The sequence below is a fragment of the Neolamprologus multifasciatus genome, chromosome 6 (genome assembly GCF_963576455.1).
Source record: "Neolamprologus multifasciatus chromosome 6, fNeoMul1.2, whole genome shotgun sequence".
NCBI classification, from domain to species: domain Eukaryota; kingdom Metazoa; phylum Chordata; class Actinopteri; order Cichliformes; family Cichlidae; genus Neolamprologus; species Neolamprologus multifasciatus.
In genome coordinates, this window is record NC_140444.1 from 30,663,031 (window position 1) to 30,680,100 (window position 17,070).

Here is a 17,070-nt window from a genome sequence, read left to right on the forward strand (position 1 = left end):
TTCTCCGTGGAGGCGGTGGTGGGAGGGGGGGTGGCTGGGGGAGACCACTGAGGCAGGGGAGAGGGAGAGGAGAGAAAGGGAGGGAGGGGAGCTGGTAAAGCCACGGATATTCATGAAAACAGCAAGTGTGTGTGTGTGTTTTTTTCTTTCCCCCTCTAGCCGTGGCGATACACCGCTATGTCTACAGAAAAACAGAGGGAGCAAGGGAGAGAAGGAGAAGGCGACAAGTGAAAGCAAGAGGAGGCACAGCCCATCTTGCTGTTGATCTTCAGGCGATCAAGGTGAGTGTGTTTTTTTTCCCCTACATCCTCCAGTCTGTGTGTGCCAGTGTATGTGGACATGTGTGTGTGTATGTGTGTGTGACACATACACACAAACAGTCATGACAGCAGGGGCATTCCTCATATGTGCATGTTTTCGGCATGTGCGCGCTCGCTTTATATATGTATTTGGGTGTTTTGTGAGAGAACAGCAGGCTGGTGGTTGAGCTGCATATTGATGCATAGCTGCTTGGTTTTATAAGCTGCTTTATCTGTAGTGGAGGTGGTTTGCAGCTATTGCGTGTGTGTGTAAGGGCTCAAATGCCTTGATTGTCTGTGCATATATATGTCACTGTGTCACTATGCATTTGATGATTTCTCCTCTTTTGTTTTGGGTTTGTTTTTCTTTCGTTTTTCTTTTTTTTTTACCCGTGTGAATCTGTGTGGACGCTGCTGTGTGGAAGACCCATCGCTGAGAGGGTGTGTTCATGGTGACCCTTGATGAAAGTCTTCTCCAGCAGCTCTCTATGTGTGTACCAGCTCCATCAGAAACACTCTGATATGCTGAATCTGTCCCATCCAATAGAATTAGGTCAGCTTGGACTGCTCAGAGTAATTATATAACATCAGAGAGCTTTTTGGTGTTGCAGTATCTGCTCAGAATTAGCCACACTGTAGGTACAGCTCCAGCGAGGCCAATCAAAACACGAGTTATTTACCAGTCAACCAGCCATGCCTTGAGAGTTTTGTTTGGAGGCTTTTTTTTTCATATATGAAATTTGTATCATGGAAAACCACTCACATCTTCTGTAGTACTGTATACATGAGTACAAGTTTTTCCAATTTTATGATACATCAAATGAATTCACTGAAATAAGACATGAAAGAGTATTTCTGTTTTGTTCTTGTTTTTTAAAGTCTGTACATACTAACTCTTAATTTCTGTTTTCTCACATTTTTTCCAGGATTGACTCTGGCAGATCAAACCAGGATGTTTGGACTTCTCAGATGAGGTCATGCTTGACACGTCTTCCTAAGCAGGATTTGGATCCAGACAATGACCAGTCATATTGTGGATGATTGACCTGAGAAAGGAGAGGACCAAATTTCTCTGTAATCTCTTTGGATTTTGGATTCTTAATTGTTGGGAAATTGCCTTCATGTGGAATCAGGTTAACAACTGGGGAACGTCATGCAGACAACTCTCCGAGCTGGATAGACGTTTTAGAGAACGGGGTTTCCTTTGGCAACGGCATCATGAACCCTGACTGAGATGTTCATTGGCTCATCTGGCCAAAGCAAGACAACATGGAGTGACTTTTTTTCTTTCTTCTGCCTTTGACTTTGGAAAAGAGACAGATCCAAACAAAGGTCAGCGGCCTCAGTCTGAACCTGCAGCCTTTGAGGGCTGCGTAAATGCTCCTTTACTGTTCTCCGCCAAGCTTTACTTCAACCACCTGAAGACTGAGGTGCAGAGGGAGCGCGAGTGAGGCGGTTGGCTGGCCGAATCCGCTCCAATGGGGGCCGGTTGTGACCCGGTCTGACCCCGGTTTGACCTTGCAGTGACCTCTGACCTCTCCGGTCCTGGCTCTCCACCTGCTCTGCTGCCTGGGTTCCGGAACGCTCCGCCCTGGGGCCCAGAACGAGCCAATCAGAATGAAGAAGAGCCGCAGCGTGCTGTCGGTGACTGGAGAAGAGGTGAGGAGGAAGATCTGAACAATCAGGGAAAATCTGCTAACCTTGTCACAGTCACAGAGACCGTAGATCTCTGTAGATAGATGTGTGTGTGTGTGTGTGTGTAACTTGAATGCCTACCATCACATAAACGCCCCATGACTTTCACACATCCAAGCTCTCTTTGTTCCCGCACACACTCAGAAGTCCGAGTGGACAGTTTGCATCCTCCAGCCTACACTCACCCAGCAAGAGCCACTCAGTCCCAGTCCTCTATGTAAATGAGCCGCAGCTAAGTGAGTGCTCTATGTAAATGAGTGATTTCCGTTTAAAGGTGAAGTCCTGGCTAAAGGACATAACAGCATGCATTAATCGGGAGCTCTTTTATTGATTATACATTTTGTTATGCGTCCGTGTGTGTGTGTGTGTGTGTGTGTGTGTGTGTGTGTGTGTGTGTGTGTGTGTGTGTGTGTCCGTGCGTGCGTGCGTGGATGCGAGCATCTCCCCACATCTGGGTCTGGATGACATCAAACACAGCATGGAAGCAACACGGCACTGTTGCCTAGCAACTGCTACCATTCCCCCAGTGTTTTGTTGCTACGGTACTGCAGTGCAGATCAGCCTCTAAGAGCTCAGTCTGTAGAGGCCCTATCCCAGACACACATGCACAGTCACACACACTTACATCAATAATTTATAGTCTGTGTTTCTGTACAAGTTTCTTTGCTCGTCATTGTTTGAATATGGCAAAACAACACAGCCTGGGACATGAGCCAAAACAGCAACTGCGTTCTTCCATTTTTGCTACTGAATGTGTTGGGTTTTTTTAATCATTACACACGCAACACAGTGTTTTTGTGAAAGACACAATATGTTCTCTTTTAATCCTCTGAAGATGCACCTTCTTGTTCCATATCCCCATTTCCCTTACCTGCCTCCCTTCTGTCTCTCAGGGAAATGACACAGATATAACAGGTGCTGGGGAGAAGGCGGAGTCATCTCGCTACAGCCGATCGTATACGTCCGGGTCCACGCTGGGGGCTGAGTTACGCAGAGGGAGGAGCAGAAGACTCTCGCCAAGTCTCCAGGTATGGGAAGATGGAATGAGCATGTTAAAGTGGCAATCTGAATGGTTCCAGTCCCGTTGATTTGGTAACACCTGAAGTCACTGTTGATAGCAACAAACAGTTTAGCACAACAGGTCACTGAATTATAAGGACCACCTTGGTGAGCCACCAAGATCTGTCCCTTCTTCTTCTGTTACTTCAAGCAATACTTCAAACTTATCTGAAGTTGAATAATGCAGAAAATGACCCTTTTCAGACATATAGACTGTAGCTAATAGATGAAAGCAGCTACCGTGAGTTCATCCACAGATTGTGGACACCTGTCTTGAACCTTAGAAGGCTATAGCGATCCTGGTTTTATGAAGCCAAATTGTATCAGAGGACAGAGGTAATGATTGCAAGCTTAGCTGAATCTGTGTGAGAATTCTATAACAGCAAAGATGGTGGTCAAACTATAATTTCCAGGGAGGAAAAGCTTTTTAAAACTCTAGTTTGGAGCAAATACACCAAACCGTTTACGTATCTTTCAATCAGATGTGACCGGTGTTCCTGTACAAGCAGTTCTCATGTCCCGCTGATCAATGAAAACTGCCCCAAAAAGTTCCTAGACCAATTCACAATACTGATGAGAGACACCTGCTAATTAGTGCTAAGTAACATACAAATAAAATAAAAGATTGCTGGACTGTGATTAAATGGGCTGCTGTGCAGATTATTAACCACACAGCAGTTTGTATAATTTTATACATAATTGCATTAAAATGTTCCTAAAGGCACCAAGTGCACAAACATGGTCAAAGGGTTCAGTTCAGCAATAAATATCATGCAAAACAAATACATATGCTACACTTTGTCTGCTCCGTGTTTTCTATAGGAAATTGTTTATAGGTTTATCACTTAACGAGAAGTTAAAATGTTAGTGTATTTACAACTTTCTCCTGCTTCCAAGGAAACAATAGGAAAAACTCAAAACAACATTTTTTTGATAGCATTTCATGCTGAAATATTTTTACCTGACAAATAGATTTTGAAAATGTGTAAATGGGCAAATTTTGACCTCTCACACTGAAAATCACCAAAACTATTTACAGCAAAAACTCATTCATTCATTTCACCCTAATCCTAAAATTTTAATCACACCCTGGTGTGCACCTGATTGTGAGGTATGTGCAGAATAAAAAGCACAGCCTTCCCGCTGCTCTAAATCTACTCTTGCCTCTGTATGATGTCAGTGACACTGACTGGTCATCTCATCAGCTAGGTGTACTAGCTTTAATAAGCACATAAGCTCCACCCACCTATTGTTAAAACCTTGGTTAGGCAAGCTATATCTCCCAAACAGTAGCTTTGCCCATAATTGTGCCTAGAATCACAGATCGTTGACTGATGTAATTGATTGAGTCACACCCACTGTGCCGGACTGAACCTACGTTTTACCTCACCAGGTACCTTGCTGGCTGCGACCTCGAGATCGCACCCGGTCACCAGAAGTCCTGGGCAACGCGTCACGTCCCACAACTCTTCCCCTTCGTATCCCGCCTCGCATCTCCATCACACAAGCAGACTCTGACAGGTTCACACACATTTTAAGCCCTCGTCAAATCACCGATTTCATTTGGCAGAAAGCTTTCCTGTCGTTCTCTAATCACTGCTATCATGTTCCAGTTACGAAGCAGAAAATGGCGTGTCCCCAGGTCACACCCCTTTGGGCTCCCAGAGTCCGAGCCTCACTCTCCACACGACCTTCCCCCAGGGCCAGAGAAGAGAGTCCTTCCTGTACCGCTCCGACTCGGACTACGACATGTCCCCCAAGACGGTCTCACGGAACTCCTCCCTCGCCAGCGAAGGGTGAGAGTTAGAGAGAGATGAGATTAGCGATGACTTTATCCATGGCTGTATGAAATGTTGCACTCAGCTTTCTCTCTATTTTCCAACTCTTCCTGTCTTAGGCATACTGCAGAAGATTTTATTGTCACACCTTTTGCCCAAGTGAGTTTGACTTTATAGATTCATTTATCTTCATGAGTGGTCATAAAAACTGGTTCATACTGTTTCCAGTGTGCCCAGACACTCAATATAATTATAGGATTTGGAGGCAAAGTTTTTATTGAAACAGCAAAAATGATTGATCACGTTATTAAGCGTTCACCTCTCAGTAATATGTATACATCTGTGTAAGCTTGTTCTGTATTTATGCTGTTTTCCTGTGATGCTGTGCGATCATTGTAGGTATTGGCTAGTCTGCGATCGGTACGGAGCAACTTCACCATCCTTGCCAACGTCTCCACACCGACCGTCAAGTCAGTATCACCACCTGTTGTCCACAGAGTTTATGTTTCATAAGTTAAAGGACCATTTGTACGTTACAGGAGTTTATAAGACCTGTTACCAATAAAAAAAGGGATGTTAGGGAAAATGTAAATAAAGACAGAATGCAAAAGTAGTTCGGTGCAAGAAGGTTTTACTTATTTTATCAAACCACATTCTGCATGTATTCCAACCATACAGTAGCTCAACATTGCTATAGGAAAGTAGCCGAGGTGCCTGATTTGACCAGCAGTGCCTTATAACATACATTTTGAAAGCAAAAGTATGAAAAACTCCTCAGACAGTTACAGCTCAGTCACACATGTTTAGCTTTATTTTGTATGGCATTTTTTTATCTTCTATCTTTGCCAAATGAACTTATGTATATTGTTTACATGATCGGAATAAATTAACGAACAAACAAACAAACAAAGTAGGACAGCAAGCTCCTTGCACCTTGGAAAAATCAGTAAAAACCTGTAAAAATGCAAGTTTGCAGAGTGCCTGTCATTTTGCAGTTAAATCGCTGCCCTGAAGCAGCTACATCAGTGATTGTAGGTACGAGGTTCTGTGCGTAGACAGCAAAAGATTTAATTAATTAAACAAATTTCACATTTAATAGATGCACTACAAACAGACCCCAACTTGACTCTATTCAGTTGCAGACTGACTCCATCTTATTGTTGTTTTATTGTCACTTTGATGCACAAGCGTTGTTTTGAAGATGGTAACTGACTGCTCGTGGTCGCAGACCTGCTCCTTTCTTTAAAACAGCGAGGCGAGAAAGCTTCAGGTTTATTGTGTTTTGATGATTTTGGTCTTGCTGTAGTCTCCAACCACTGTTTCTGTCAGCATCAAACAACTGAACTACAGTGAGCAACAAGTACTGGAAGTCTGTGTCCTTACAGAGCATTGTTAAAAACATGTAATGTAACACACTACTACAGTTTTTTTTAAAACATGTTGCTTGCACCATATTCAAATTTTAGCAAGTTAAAAAAAACAGTTTTTATTTACAGTTTAGGTAGTATCCATGCTTAAAAAGCATGCAGTTTAACACCCATGCACACATTTGTGATTACAGATACTTGTACCTTTCTGTACATCACATCATTTCAGTTGTATTGATTTTATTGTTTTGTTCTTAGCCCAGAATACTCAAAACAAATACTACTATTATTACACTACTACGGCACCTTATTATTTTCCTCATCTTACATTCATCCATGTTGGTCGAAGCTCTAAAATATCAAATATTAACTATTTAATGAATTTGATTCAGCTGAGTTTAATTTATCTCATATATTTACCACCAAGACTAACATTAGGCAACACATTGAATGGGAGATTCAAACAGAAAACACGTTTAAACACAAAAGTAATACATTAATTTTAACATTAATAGATTATCAGGAACATGTGGATTGTACTGGGTTATTAAAGCCTAATTATTTTACTACTCTGTTTTTTTTTTTTAGGAGGTCTCCTTTGGGTGGAGTGTGCGTCAGTCCTAGGGCGACACTATCAGACCAGCAGTACCAGCAGCTCGCCCTGGACACACTGGAGGAGCTGGACTGGTGCTTAGACCAGCTGGAGACCATCCAGACACACCGCTCTGTCAGCGAGATGGCCTCCAACAAGGTTTGTAACTAACACCGTACAAACCTACTAACGTGTCACCAGCCGTAGATCAGCTCATAACCATGCAGATGAACCTTTATGTATGTTTTCAATATTTAGCTCAAATCATTACATTTTGATTTTTGCTATCAGTTAATACATGAATTGGTGCCTCTGTGCTGATCTGTGCTGTAAGTAATAATTATAGGACACTAATCAGAAAATGTAAAAATCTATCTCCAACATGAATCCCAGTAGTTTTTCAGTCGTTTTACTGTTTCCTTAAACCTCTGGACTCACTCAAAGCCCAGAATCCAAACAGGCCTTCTGTTTTGAATAATAACGCTGAGTTTCCTGAGGGAAGCCTCAGGTTGACTCACACCATCTTTGTGTTTTGTTCTCATTCTGCCACAGTTTAAGAGGATGCTGAACAGAGAGCTCTCTCACCTGTCAGAGATGAGTCGCTCCGGGAACCAGGTGTCTGAGTACATCTCCAGCACCTTCATGGGTGAGCGGGACCAGAATGTGATTTCTGTCCACATCGCATTTATGACCTTATCCAAATTAAAAACTATAAATCCACTGTGTGTGTGTGTGTGTCTTCAGACAAGCAGAATGAGGTGGAAATCCCGTCTCCCACTCTGAAAGATAAACCCATGAGTCACATCAGCGGAGTGAGGAAACTGTCTCACAGCTCCAGCCTCTCCAGCGCTTCCATGCCTCGCTTCGGCGTCAACACGGACCACGAGGATGAGCTTGCCAAGGTGCTGTTTTCTATCTGCGTTATTCGCACTCGCCATCAAACTTTGCTCAGACTTGAGCTCGGATCTCTGAAAAATGATATTATTTTTCATGACTTTGGCATTGTTTTTCCCTTCTAGCAGCAAGAAACAGATGTATGCACGTACCCTGTATCTGATAGAAACATAAGCAAACATGATTATATCCCACGTTACTGTATACTTTATGCAATCGAGAAAGTTTGGCCTGGCTTTTCAGAAAATAACTGCAAGTACTGACTTGTTGTAAGAAAAAAGTGCTCGTATATTTATTAGGTTTATGTCTGTTCACATACCAGCTGGAGTCTTTTATTAATCCTTTTGTCTGCTTTCTAGTGCCTGACGCCTGCTTGTTTAATTCCATCCAGTCTTTAGCACCACATTTTTTGGAAGGTCCACAGGGGGGTGGAGACTGTCTCTGACTGCTTGGTCATGCAGCACATAAATCACATTAAAGTATGCTAGATACAAACATAAAGCTTTGTTCCTCTGCCATTGTAATTAAGAACTGGACCAAGTGACAGATATTCTCTATACATCTGTGGACCACCTACCACTAAGGCTCAACTGTCAAGGTTATGCTGAGAGACATCAAAGCAGTGTCTGCTGTGTGATTAGTGTTGAAATGGTGCCAGAGCTCAGGGATGGAAGCACTGGAAGTCTGCTCATGTTTGGGATGGAGGATGATTTGAACTTTCAGCTGTTTGCTCAATGAAGTCTTGTCAGGAAACATTATGTAGGTTAATACAGAGTGACCTTAGACTTGATTTAGAGTCATGTGTTTGACCTTTGGGCTAAAGTCTGGTGCTAAAGTCTTAAACTACCCTCCATGTATTTATCTAGCCGGGGTGATCGTGGCTCAAGAGTTGGGAGTTCGCCTTGTAATCGAAAGGTTGCCGGTTTGAGCCCCGGCTTGGACAGTCTCGGTCGTTGTGTCCTTGGGCAAGACACTTCACCCATTGCCTACTGGTGGTGGTCAGAGGGCCCGGTGGCGCCAGTGTCTGGCAGCCTTGCCTCTGTCAGTGCGCCCCAGGGTGGCTGTGGCTACAATGTAGCTTGCCATCACTAGTGTGTGAATGGATGACTGGTATGTGTAAAGCGCTATACAAATACAGGCCATTTATTTATCTGTTTTGCTGGGAAACTCTTTTCTTTAAATAGTCTTCAGGAAGAGTTCTTTGGATTTTCGCTGCCTTTTGTTCTGTTCTCGGTCAAAATGATCCCACACTGCTTCAGTAACGTGTAGGCCTGAGTCCTGGGGAGGCCGATCCATGACTGATAGGGTTCTACTGTGTGTTCTTCTATCCATGTATGCTTTTACTGCATTAGCAGTGGGCTTAAGATCATTTTCATGCTGAAAAATGAAGCCACTGCCAGTCAGAATGAACATTTCCGGGTTCAATATTCCATCATTTTTGCGAGCCCCAACACCACTGGCTGAAGGCTCTCTGTTGTTCCTCTCTGCTGACCTCCTCTGTACATATTAATGACAGTTGTGTGTCTTTGGAATTTTTAAAATTCATTTAAGAACAAGTTATGTGTTTTGGCAATATGCTGTTAGTAGCAAAGTGACTAAAGATACAATTTGGAACGGGTTCTTTGTTGTCTGCAAACACAACACTTGTTCATACCTCGAGTTTGGTTCTTTTTTATCTTTGAGTGATTCGTAGGTCAGTTTTAAATGACTTACTAAACATCTTCTAAAAATGGTCAAGTGCAAGAATTGGACTGAAAATGAGGGAATGTCCAAAGAAAATCTTTGAAAGACCTTCAGAAAACTGGAGAATTGTTGCTCTACACCACTTTTAAAAGTTACAAGAAAGTTTGGCCCCTTGAAAGTAGAGTATACAGCGCACTGTACTGTAAGGAGGACTTTAATACAACTGTCTAAAAGTTTTGATGAAGCATTTTTGAAACAGTGTGATTTTCAAGCTATGGCTCGCTTTACTTTGTGTGTTGAAACAGGAGCTGGAGGATCTGGACAAGTGGAGTTTTAACATATTCAGAGTAGCAGAGTTTTCCAACAACAGACCTCTCAGCTGCATCATGTACGCCATCTTCCAGGTAAAGAAAATAATCGTATAAATGTGGACTGTTCGTGTCTGTGCTCACGTACACGGTGTACTCCCTCTTCTTCTGTCTCGCTCCTCCTCAGGAGCGAGAGCTGTTGAAGACATTTCGTATCCCAGTCGACACCTTTGTCACTTACGTGATGACCCTGGAGGACCATTACCATGGAAACGTAGCGTACCACAACAGCCTCCATGCTGCAGATGTCACCCAGTCCACACATGTTCTTCTCTCCACACCTGCTCTTGATGTAGGTCAACACGCACACAAACACACACACACCTTTGATGTCCGTTCACACATAAGGAGAGAGGCGTGAAGAAAAGGTGGAGAGAATAAAAAATCAAAGCAAAGAAAGACAAACATCTTCTAACTGAAACATCTGGGTACTTTCATAGCTGAACATGATTTAACCCTTTTTCCTCAAACAAATAGACCTATTTAAATAAGTGTGTCATGCTGTAATACATTATATATTAAAATGCATATTATTCACGTGTCTAGACAAAAAAATATGTTTGAGCTTCAAGTTTCCTCAGACATTTAGCCCAAGGCCTCAAACTGACCTGTTCACCATTTCTAAAATGCACCTGTGGCTGCTCTGATTCCTCCAGTCCACATACTGAAGGATCCTTGGGCAAGATACTCAACAGTGAGTTGCCCCCAATGCATCCATCCAACTCTGAGTGTGTATGTCTATGTTAGAAAATCCCTTGGGCATAGATGAAAGTGCTGTATGGCGCACTTTGAGGGCTGAGTAGAAAGGTGCTATACAAGTACCAGTCTTTACAGGTTAGTAGAGTAACAACTGTTTAATTTAAATAAATTCAGTTGTATTTATATACCGCCAATTCACAACAAGAGTTGCCTCAAGGTGCTTTATACTGTGAGGTAAAGACTCTACAATAAAACGCCAACAATCAGAGGATCCTGTTTTGAGCAAGTACTTGGTGACAGTGGGAAGGAAAAACTCCCTTTTAACAGGAAGAAACCTCCTGCAGACCCAGCCTCAGGGAAACACAGACATCTGTCACAACTTGTTGTGGGTGAGGGGATTCAACTGTGGATCCAGGTGTTAGACTATCAACAGAAAAGAAGTGCGTACCTGATCTAACACACATGGTTCTATGGAGAAGCTGCATCTGAGAAACATCGCGGAAAATGAATAACAATTTAAAAAAGATAAAAAGCTGGAGAGAGTGTTTTTACTTTTGTCACATGTTTGTTAATGTGTTGCATAAAAAGCTGGAGCCCGTTTATGTGGTGACATTGCATCCAAAGCAGACTGACCATGTGACCCTTATTACACCGTGGCTTATGCAGTGATGTAACAACAAAAAAAACTTACGTTTAAATGATTTTCACAGTATTATGACTTGAGTATGAAGTATAAGTAATACTTGGGCTGATATTGATCACAGATTAAAACACACAAACAATGGGAGCTGGGTTCAGTGTCACTGTGGTTGCTGTTTTTTCTACTGGAAATAAAAGAACAGCATCTGACTTTATCTGGGAATGCATTTGTCTCCCACACACTGAGACAGTGTTCCATATTTTGAGTAGCTCTAGTTTTCAGGACAGCAGGACAGCCGCCTTTCTGTCTGGCTTGCAAAGAAAGCAGGAAAGGCTGTTCTTGTGGGTCAAGTGCAGGTTAACCCGCCACGAGCTTTTGCTGCTTACACGATACACAAAGTTAAGGAACTACAAAGTTACAAGCGGCACAGTTTTTGGCAGAATATGGAAATACAGTTATAAAAATGACTGGAAACAGGATTACAACTGGGTGAAACCACTGGAAGACCCAATTTTTTCTAGTTTTACAGAGAGGGGAGAATATAATGTGACGTGAAGTCTACAGAATGAATCCCAAGAAAAGGTGTTAAAACATTTTATACAGTTTTTAAAGGCAAAAAGGGGAAATATGACTCCAAGAAAACTGCTGCAAAAGGCAATAAGAAGACACAAACTCTTAGAACAGAGTTTGTGTGTGTTTGTTGTTTAAGTTAGATATAATTTTGTGTCTTAGTAGCAGCATGTCCCATACTGTCTCACATTAGTATGGTCACATCTGCAAAGAGAGTAAAAACGTTTATCCATATTCTTCAACTGCCGTATGTTCTTTGCTATCAGACGCACCTTCTTGCATTTTATTAGCACAGAAACTAGTTTTGAAACTGTCAGAGGTATTGACTTTTGTCTCCTGCCCTTCTTGTCATTTCAGGCTGTCTTCACTGACCTGGAAATCCTCGCCGCTCTATTTGCTGCAGCCATCCACGATGTAGACCATCCCGGAGTGTCCAATCAGTTCCTCATCAACACCAGTGAGTTCACACACGCTCACACACTCAAACACATGCTTTGATATTTGCACACGCTGTGTTCACACCCCCTCCTCTGCGCTCAGACTCAGAGCTGGCCCTAATGTATAACGACGAGTCAGTATTGGAGAACCACCATCTCGCCGTGGGCTTCAAGCTTTTGCACCAAGAAAACTGTGACATTTTCCAGAACCTTACCAAGCGGCAGCGCCAGAGCCTTCGCAAGCTTGTCATCGATATGGTAGGGAACTCGTTTTAAAATAATGTAACAGTAACCTAACAGAATTTCATTTTTTTCTATTATCATGCAAATGATGTATGAATCTAATTTATCATTTTTAGTTTTAGTTATATTTTATTTAGTTTTAAAGATTTGTATTCTCTTAAGATTCTCTTAAGTGTATATTTAAACACCTTGAACAGGAAACTGAATGTATCTGTTTTGGTTCTCCTCATTTAAGCTACCTTTATTCTGACTGGCTGCACTTTGCAAACACAAGGTTTGCACTCGGTGGGGTTGCTGTGCTCACAGCAAGAGATTTGGGTTATCCCTTATATATGATGCCTTAAAGATACAGATGAAGTGCTTTAAATACAGCTTTTGATTTACAGGGACTACTTGTACATACAGTTGTGTGTCAGAATCATATCCGCTCTCATGGGGATAAATGTCATTGTAATTTCTGAATGTTCTTTCTCCAGGGTGGAATGGTTACCCACTAATATTTGGGTAAATGTGTTCCACTTCAACCAGACCTTTTTGTTAGCCATCAACGAGCTTCAGGCATAATTGTGGCTAAATATTTGACTACTATTCTTGGTGGAATTGGTAGAGTTCATTTAAATGAGTTGGTTTCCTGGCACTGACTCGGCGTGGTCCAGAAATTTTCCGTAGCCTTGAGGTTGGAACTTTGGGAAGCCTGCTTGTTCCATTTTGAAACCAGTGTTGATGTGTGTTTGGGATGATTATCTTTGTGGAGGTGTTTCCTTTCTTTATTGCATCCACTTTGTGTAATGCACCAGCAGCACTGGCAGCACAACAGTTCCAGAACATGATGCTACCACCACCATGCTTGACAGTTGGTACAAAACCTCACCTTTACTCCTTGAAACATACCTCTTGTCACTGTGGCCAAATACTTCAATCTTTGTCTCATCTGATCATAAAATGTAAAGCTGTCTACATGGAGAATGGCTTGTCCATGTAGACTGCGCCACACTTCAGTTGAGTCTGAAGGTGTCAATTCTTCCTGCACCAAGGAGTGGGGGCTTCTTTCCTGGTCTTCTTCCTCTTGGCCCATGGTGAAATGTTGATGGTAGAACTCAGGTCACTGTGGACAGTGATCCAGGTGTTCCAGCGGTTTCCAGTTCATGCCAGGGCTGATTGGTTCCTAAAAATCTTATTAGTGTTTGAACTGATGATTGTGGAATTTGCAGTTTAGAATGCCTCCAAAAACGTTTGCAACTTTGTACTCTGTGCTTTGTACTGCATTTCTTGGACTTGGACCCATTGTTCTGAATACTGAATAAGGCCTGTTAAACAAATTATTTTTAATGTTTGCATTGCCTATCAGCTATAGTCAATCATATATCTATATATCTATATATCTATATATATATCTATATATATATATATATATATATATATATATATATATATATACAGTCTGTGTATATTAGAGACAGTTTAAAGAGAACATTCATGTCCATGATGAATGTGTGCAAACATCTGACCACAACTATAAGCTCAAATCTTTAAATAATGAGGTCATTATTTAAAGATTTGAGCACACAACATTGTGATAAATAAAGGAAAAGCATAATAGGTCCCCTTTAGAGAAAAAGTGGACTGACTTCATTGCATTATATATTTTCAGAGTAATTTATAATCACACAGGAGTAGAAGGGGGTTTGATTCCTAACAGAGCGTAGAGCATATTACAGGTTCAAGGATGCAAAATAAAAGCTTTGGACAGAGAGTAGTTTGCACTTCTTTCTGTCGTTTTCTGCAGGTGTTGGCCACAGACATGTCCAAACACATGACACTGCTGGCTGATTTAAAGACAATGGTGGAGACCAAGAAGGTGACAAGTTCTGGCGTGCTACTTCTGGACCACTATACAGAACGAATACAGGTAACTTGATCAGTAACGTTTGACCCCACAGAGAGAGAATGACATACATAACATTAAATATTCTTGTATGATCGTAGGTACTGAGGAACATGGTGCACTGTGCAGACCTCAGCAACCCCACCAAGCACTTACCTTTATACAGACAGTGGACAGAGAGGATCATGGAGGAGTTCTTTCGGCAGGGCGACAAAGAACGCGAGAGAGGGATGGAGATCAGCGCCATGTGTGACAAACACACTGCATCTGTGGAGAAAAGTCAGGTAATGCTCTCTCTGACTCACAGCGTCATTAATATAGTGAAGATGTTAAATGTGCACACGGACAGGATAATGAGCCACAAACAAGCAACTTTAAAGTGTCTATGATAGCAAGGGTGGATAAAACAACAGAAACACAGAGCAGTGTGAAATAACAACCCTGAAATAGACTCTGTTGAATCTTCAGTTTATGCTGAGACTCTGAGAAAGTGTTAATGAGCATTTTTTCTGTCTGTGGCAGGTCATTCACAAACACCGCAAATGTGGGAGTTGGTAGTGTGTGGGGAAAGTAGCCGATCTGATAATGATAAAATGAACACAAAACGACAAGCAGTGGTAAATATATGCACAAATGCAATTCCGTTTTATTTATATAGAGCCAATTCAGAACAACTGTTGCATCAAGGAGCTTTATATTGTAAGATAAAGAGCCTTCAGTGTTAGAAAGAAACACCAAACAATTAGACAACCCCTCTATGAGCAAGTACTTGGTAACACTGGGAAGGAAAAACTCCCTTTTAACGGGAAGAAACCTCCAACAGAACCAGGCTCAGGAAGCGGCAGCCTCTGATATGACCAATTGCGGGTGAGGGGAGGAAGTGTGCTATGGAAGAGAGCAATCTGGTAGCAACCAAAGAATTGCACACAACACATTTTCCCCTAGCAACCAGCAGTTGCCAGATGGTTACCATTGATTTGGGCCTGATTCACTTGATCCTACAAGATTCAATTAGATTCATTTCAATTAAATTTTATTTATACAGCGCCAAATCACAACAACAGCTGCCTCAAGCCGCTTTAAATTATAAGTTGGACCCTACAATAATAGATACAGAGAAAAAAACAACAATCATATGGCCCCCTATGAGCAAGCACTTTGGCGACAGTGGGAAGGAAAAACTCCCTTTTTTCCTTCCCACAAGATCACACGACCAAAATGGCAGATTGGTTAGCGGTTATGTGACAATAAAGCTTCAGGTGTCAGTATACTGGGTTTTGAAGTCTCAGTTTCAAACCAGTAAAAAAAAAAATCAAAATATGTGACAAATGTCCATCAAATGTACAAACTTGGAACTTACAAATCTTTAAACATTGGCATCTTAGCCATGTGCACAAGACTAGATCAAGAGAAAGTGTGTGTGTGTGTGTGTGTGTGTGTGTGTGTGTGTGTGTGTGAGGCTGTGATTTACACACAGTTGGGGATTGGGCTATTTAAACATGTTTGTTTGGATGGTGGCAATTAGGACAGAAGCCCAGCTAAGATCGTTCCAGTTCGTATACTTTGGGGGAACAGATTATTTTTTTAAAAACCACATTTTAGTCGGTGTGTCTGCTTTCTCTCAGAGCAACAGGAAGGAAAGAAAAAACTCAGAGACACAAAAGTCAGTAAGGTTCATCCTCTGGAGACATGAAATTTTAAAGCAGTCAAACTGCTGGCTGCTGAGTGACGTGGAGAGACCAACAAACCTCGGGCCACGACGCAACTAGAATTAAAACTGATAATTGCGTTTTCTATTGCGTTGTGACAGAATGACAAACTGTTGATTGTGCAGCACTTTTATTTGTCCCGCAAAATTTGTCAGCACAGTTAATACTGGAATAACTTATGCTAAACTCTCAGTCAGTAAATCTGTTTTGGATACGTGTGTGAGAAATGTATTCCTGTGTCAATATCCAGCTGGAAGCAGCTACAGAGATATGCCTCTTCTGATTTTCATGATGAGAAACAGTAACATCATTCTGCGTCAAGTTTGTGGTCACAGATTCTGCACTTTGTAAAATGGTTTTGTGCTTGTTAATGTACAGCCAGTTGGATTTAGCTCTAGCAAAGGGAAAATACTACTTAAGGGACATATGTTATTTGCTTTCTTTGCCAGGAGTTATTTGAAAGAATTACGTATTACATGGACAATCATCAGTATCAATCATGACCATGAAAACATGGAAATATGCAATAATGCATCAGCGTGTCATTTCACTCACTTTATTATTTACTATAAAGTAGATCAGAAAACCCCGACCCTAAAACCATATTTTAAGCTGTCTCATCATTTGGTGTTTCATGAAGTTCTTTCTTTCTCAAAGCTGAGAATCTGATGTGAACTTCTTAAAATGACTAATGTGACCTTGAGCACAGTTTGGGTGAAGACCCATCTGCTGATGATTGAGTGCAACTTTCACTAAAATCTTACCAATGATCTCACGGAGGAGCGATTCTTGTGACTTGTAAGCAGACAGACGACAGATGCCTCGGCACCGCATGAGCTCATCACTCCTTCATTAAAATGAGCTGAATTAAAGGCACCATAGTTGAGTAATGTGGAGTCTTTGGACCAGCACTCTTTTTCAGCCATGGAGATTTCTGCTTAATAAAAGTTTACCGGTGCAGGTTTTACAAATAGATGTACAGACCAAAACCATTTTCTTGGCTATAAACCTTGTGCTGTGAAGTTGGTGATGTTACCATGGGAATTAAATGGATTTCAATCAGCCTCAAGTGGCCGTTAAGGGGACTGCAGTTTTTGGCATTCAAGTGTTGTCCTGGGTTTGCTCTGACTTGTCTCAGATATTTGTCAGATA

At 41.7% G+C, this 17,070-nt stretch overlaps 1 protein-coding gene across 2 annotated transcripts in view; it reads left to right on the forward strand.

The window, feature by feature from the left end:
- Window positions 1–17,070, forward strand: part of LOC146517311 (3',5'-cyclic-AMP phosphodiesterase 4C-like) — a 22,502-nt gene continuing 5,432 nt past the window's right edge. Inside the window, exons 1-17 of one of the 2 annotated variants that reach the window (XM_085162258.1) lie at window positions 1–281; window positions 725–789; window positions 1,226–1,958; window positions 2,888–3,022; window positions 4,447–4,574; window positions 4,667–4,849; window positions 4,951–4,990; window positions 5,231–5,301; window positions 6,787–6,949; window positions 7,343–7,436; window positions 7,535–7,692; window positions 9,673–9,771; window positions 9,863–10,027; window positions 12,002–12,101; window positions 12,185–12,339; window positions 14,111–14,233; window positions 14,311–14,493. In XM_085162258.1, the coding sequence (XP_085018384.1) occupies window positions 1,917–1,958; window positions 2,888–3,022; window positions 4,447–4,574; window positions 4,667–4,849; window positions 4,951–4,990; window positions 5,231–5,301; window positions 6,787–6,949; window positions 7,343–7,436; window positions 7,535–7,692; window positions 9,673–9,771; window positions 9,863–10,027; window positions 12,002–12,101; window positions 12,185–12,339; window positions 14,111–14,233; window positions 14,311–14,493 (1,839 nt within the window). In that variant the 5' untranslated portion in view covers window positions 1–281; window positions 725–789; window positions 1,226–1,916. The remainder of the gene's footprint in view (window positions 282–724; window positions 790–1,225; window positions 1,959–2,887; window positions 3,023–4,446; window positions 4,575–4,666; window positions 4,850–4,950; window positions 4,991–5,230; window positions 5,302–6,786; window positions 6,950–7,342; window positions 7,437–7,534; window positions 7,693–9,672; window positions 9,772–9,862; window positions 10,028–12,001; window positions 12,102–12,184; window positions 12,340–14,110; window positions 14,234–14,310; window positions 14,494–17,070) is intronic. The other variant, XM_085162257.1, reaches the window with a different exon arrangement.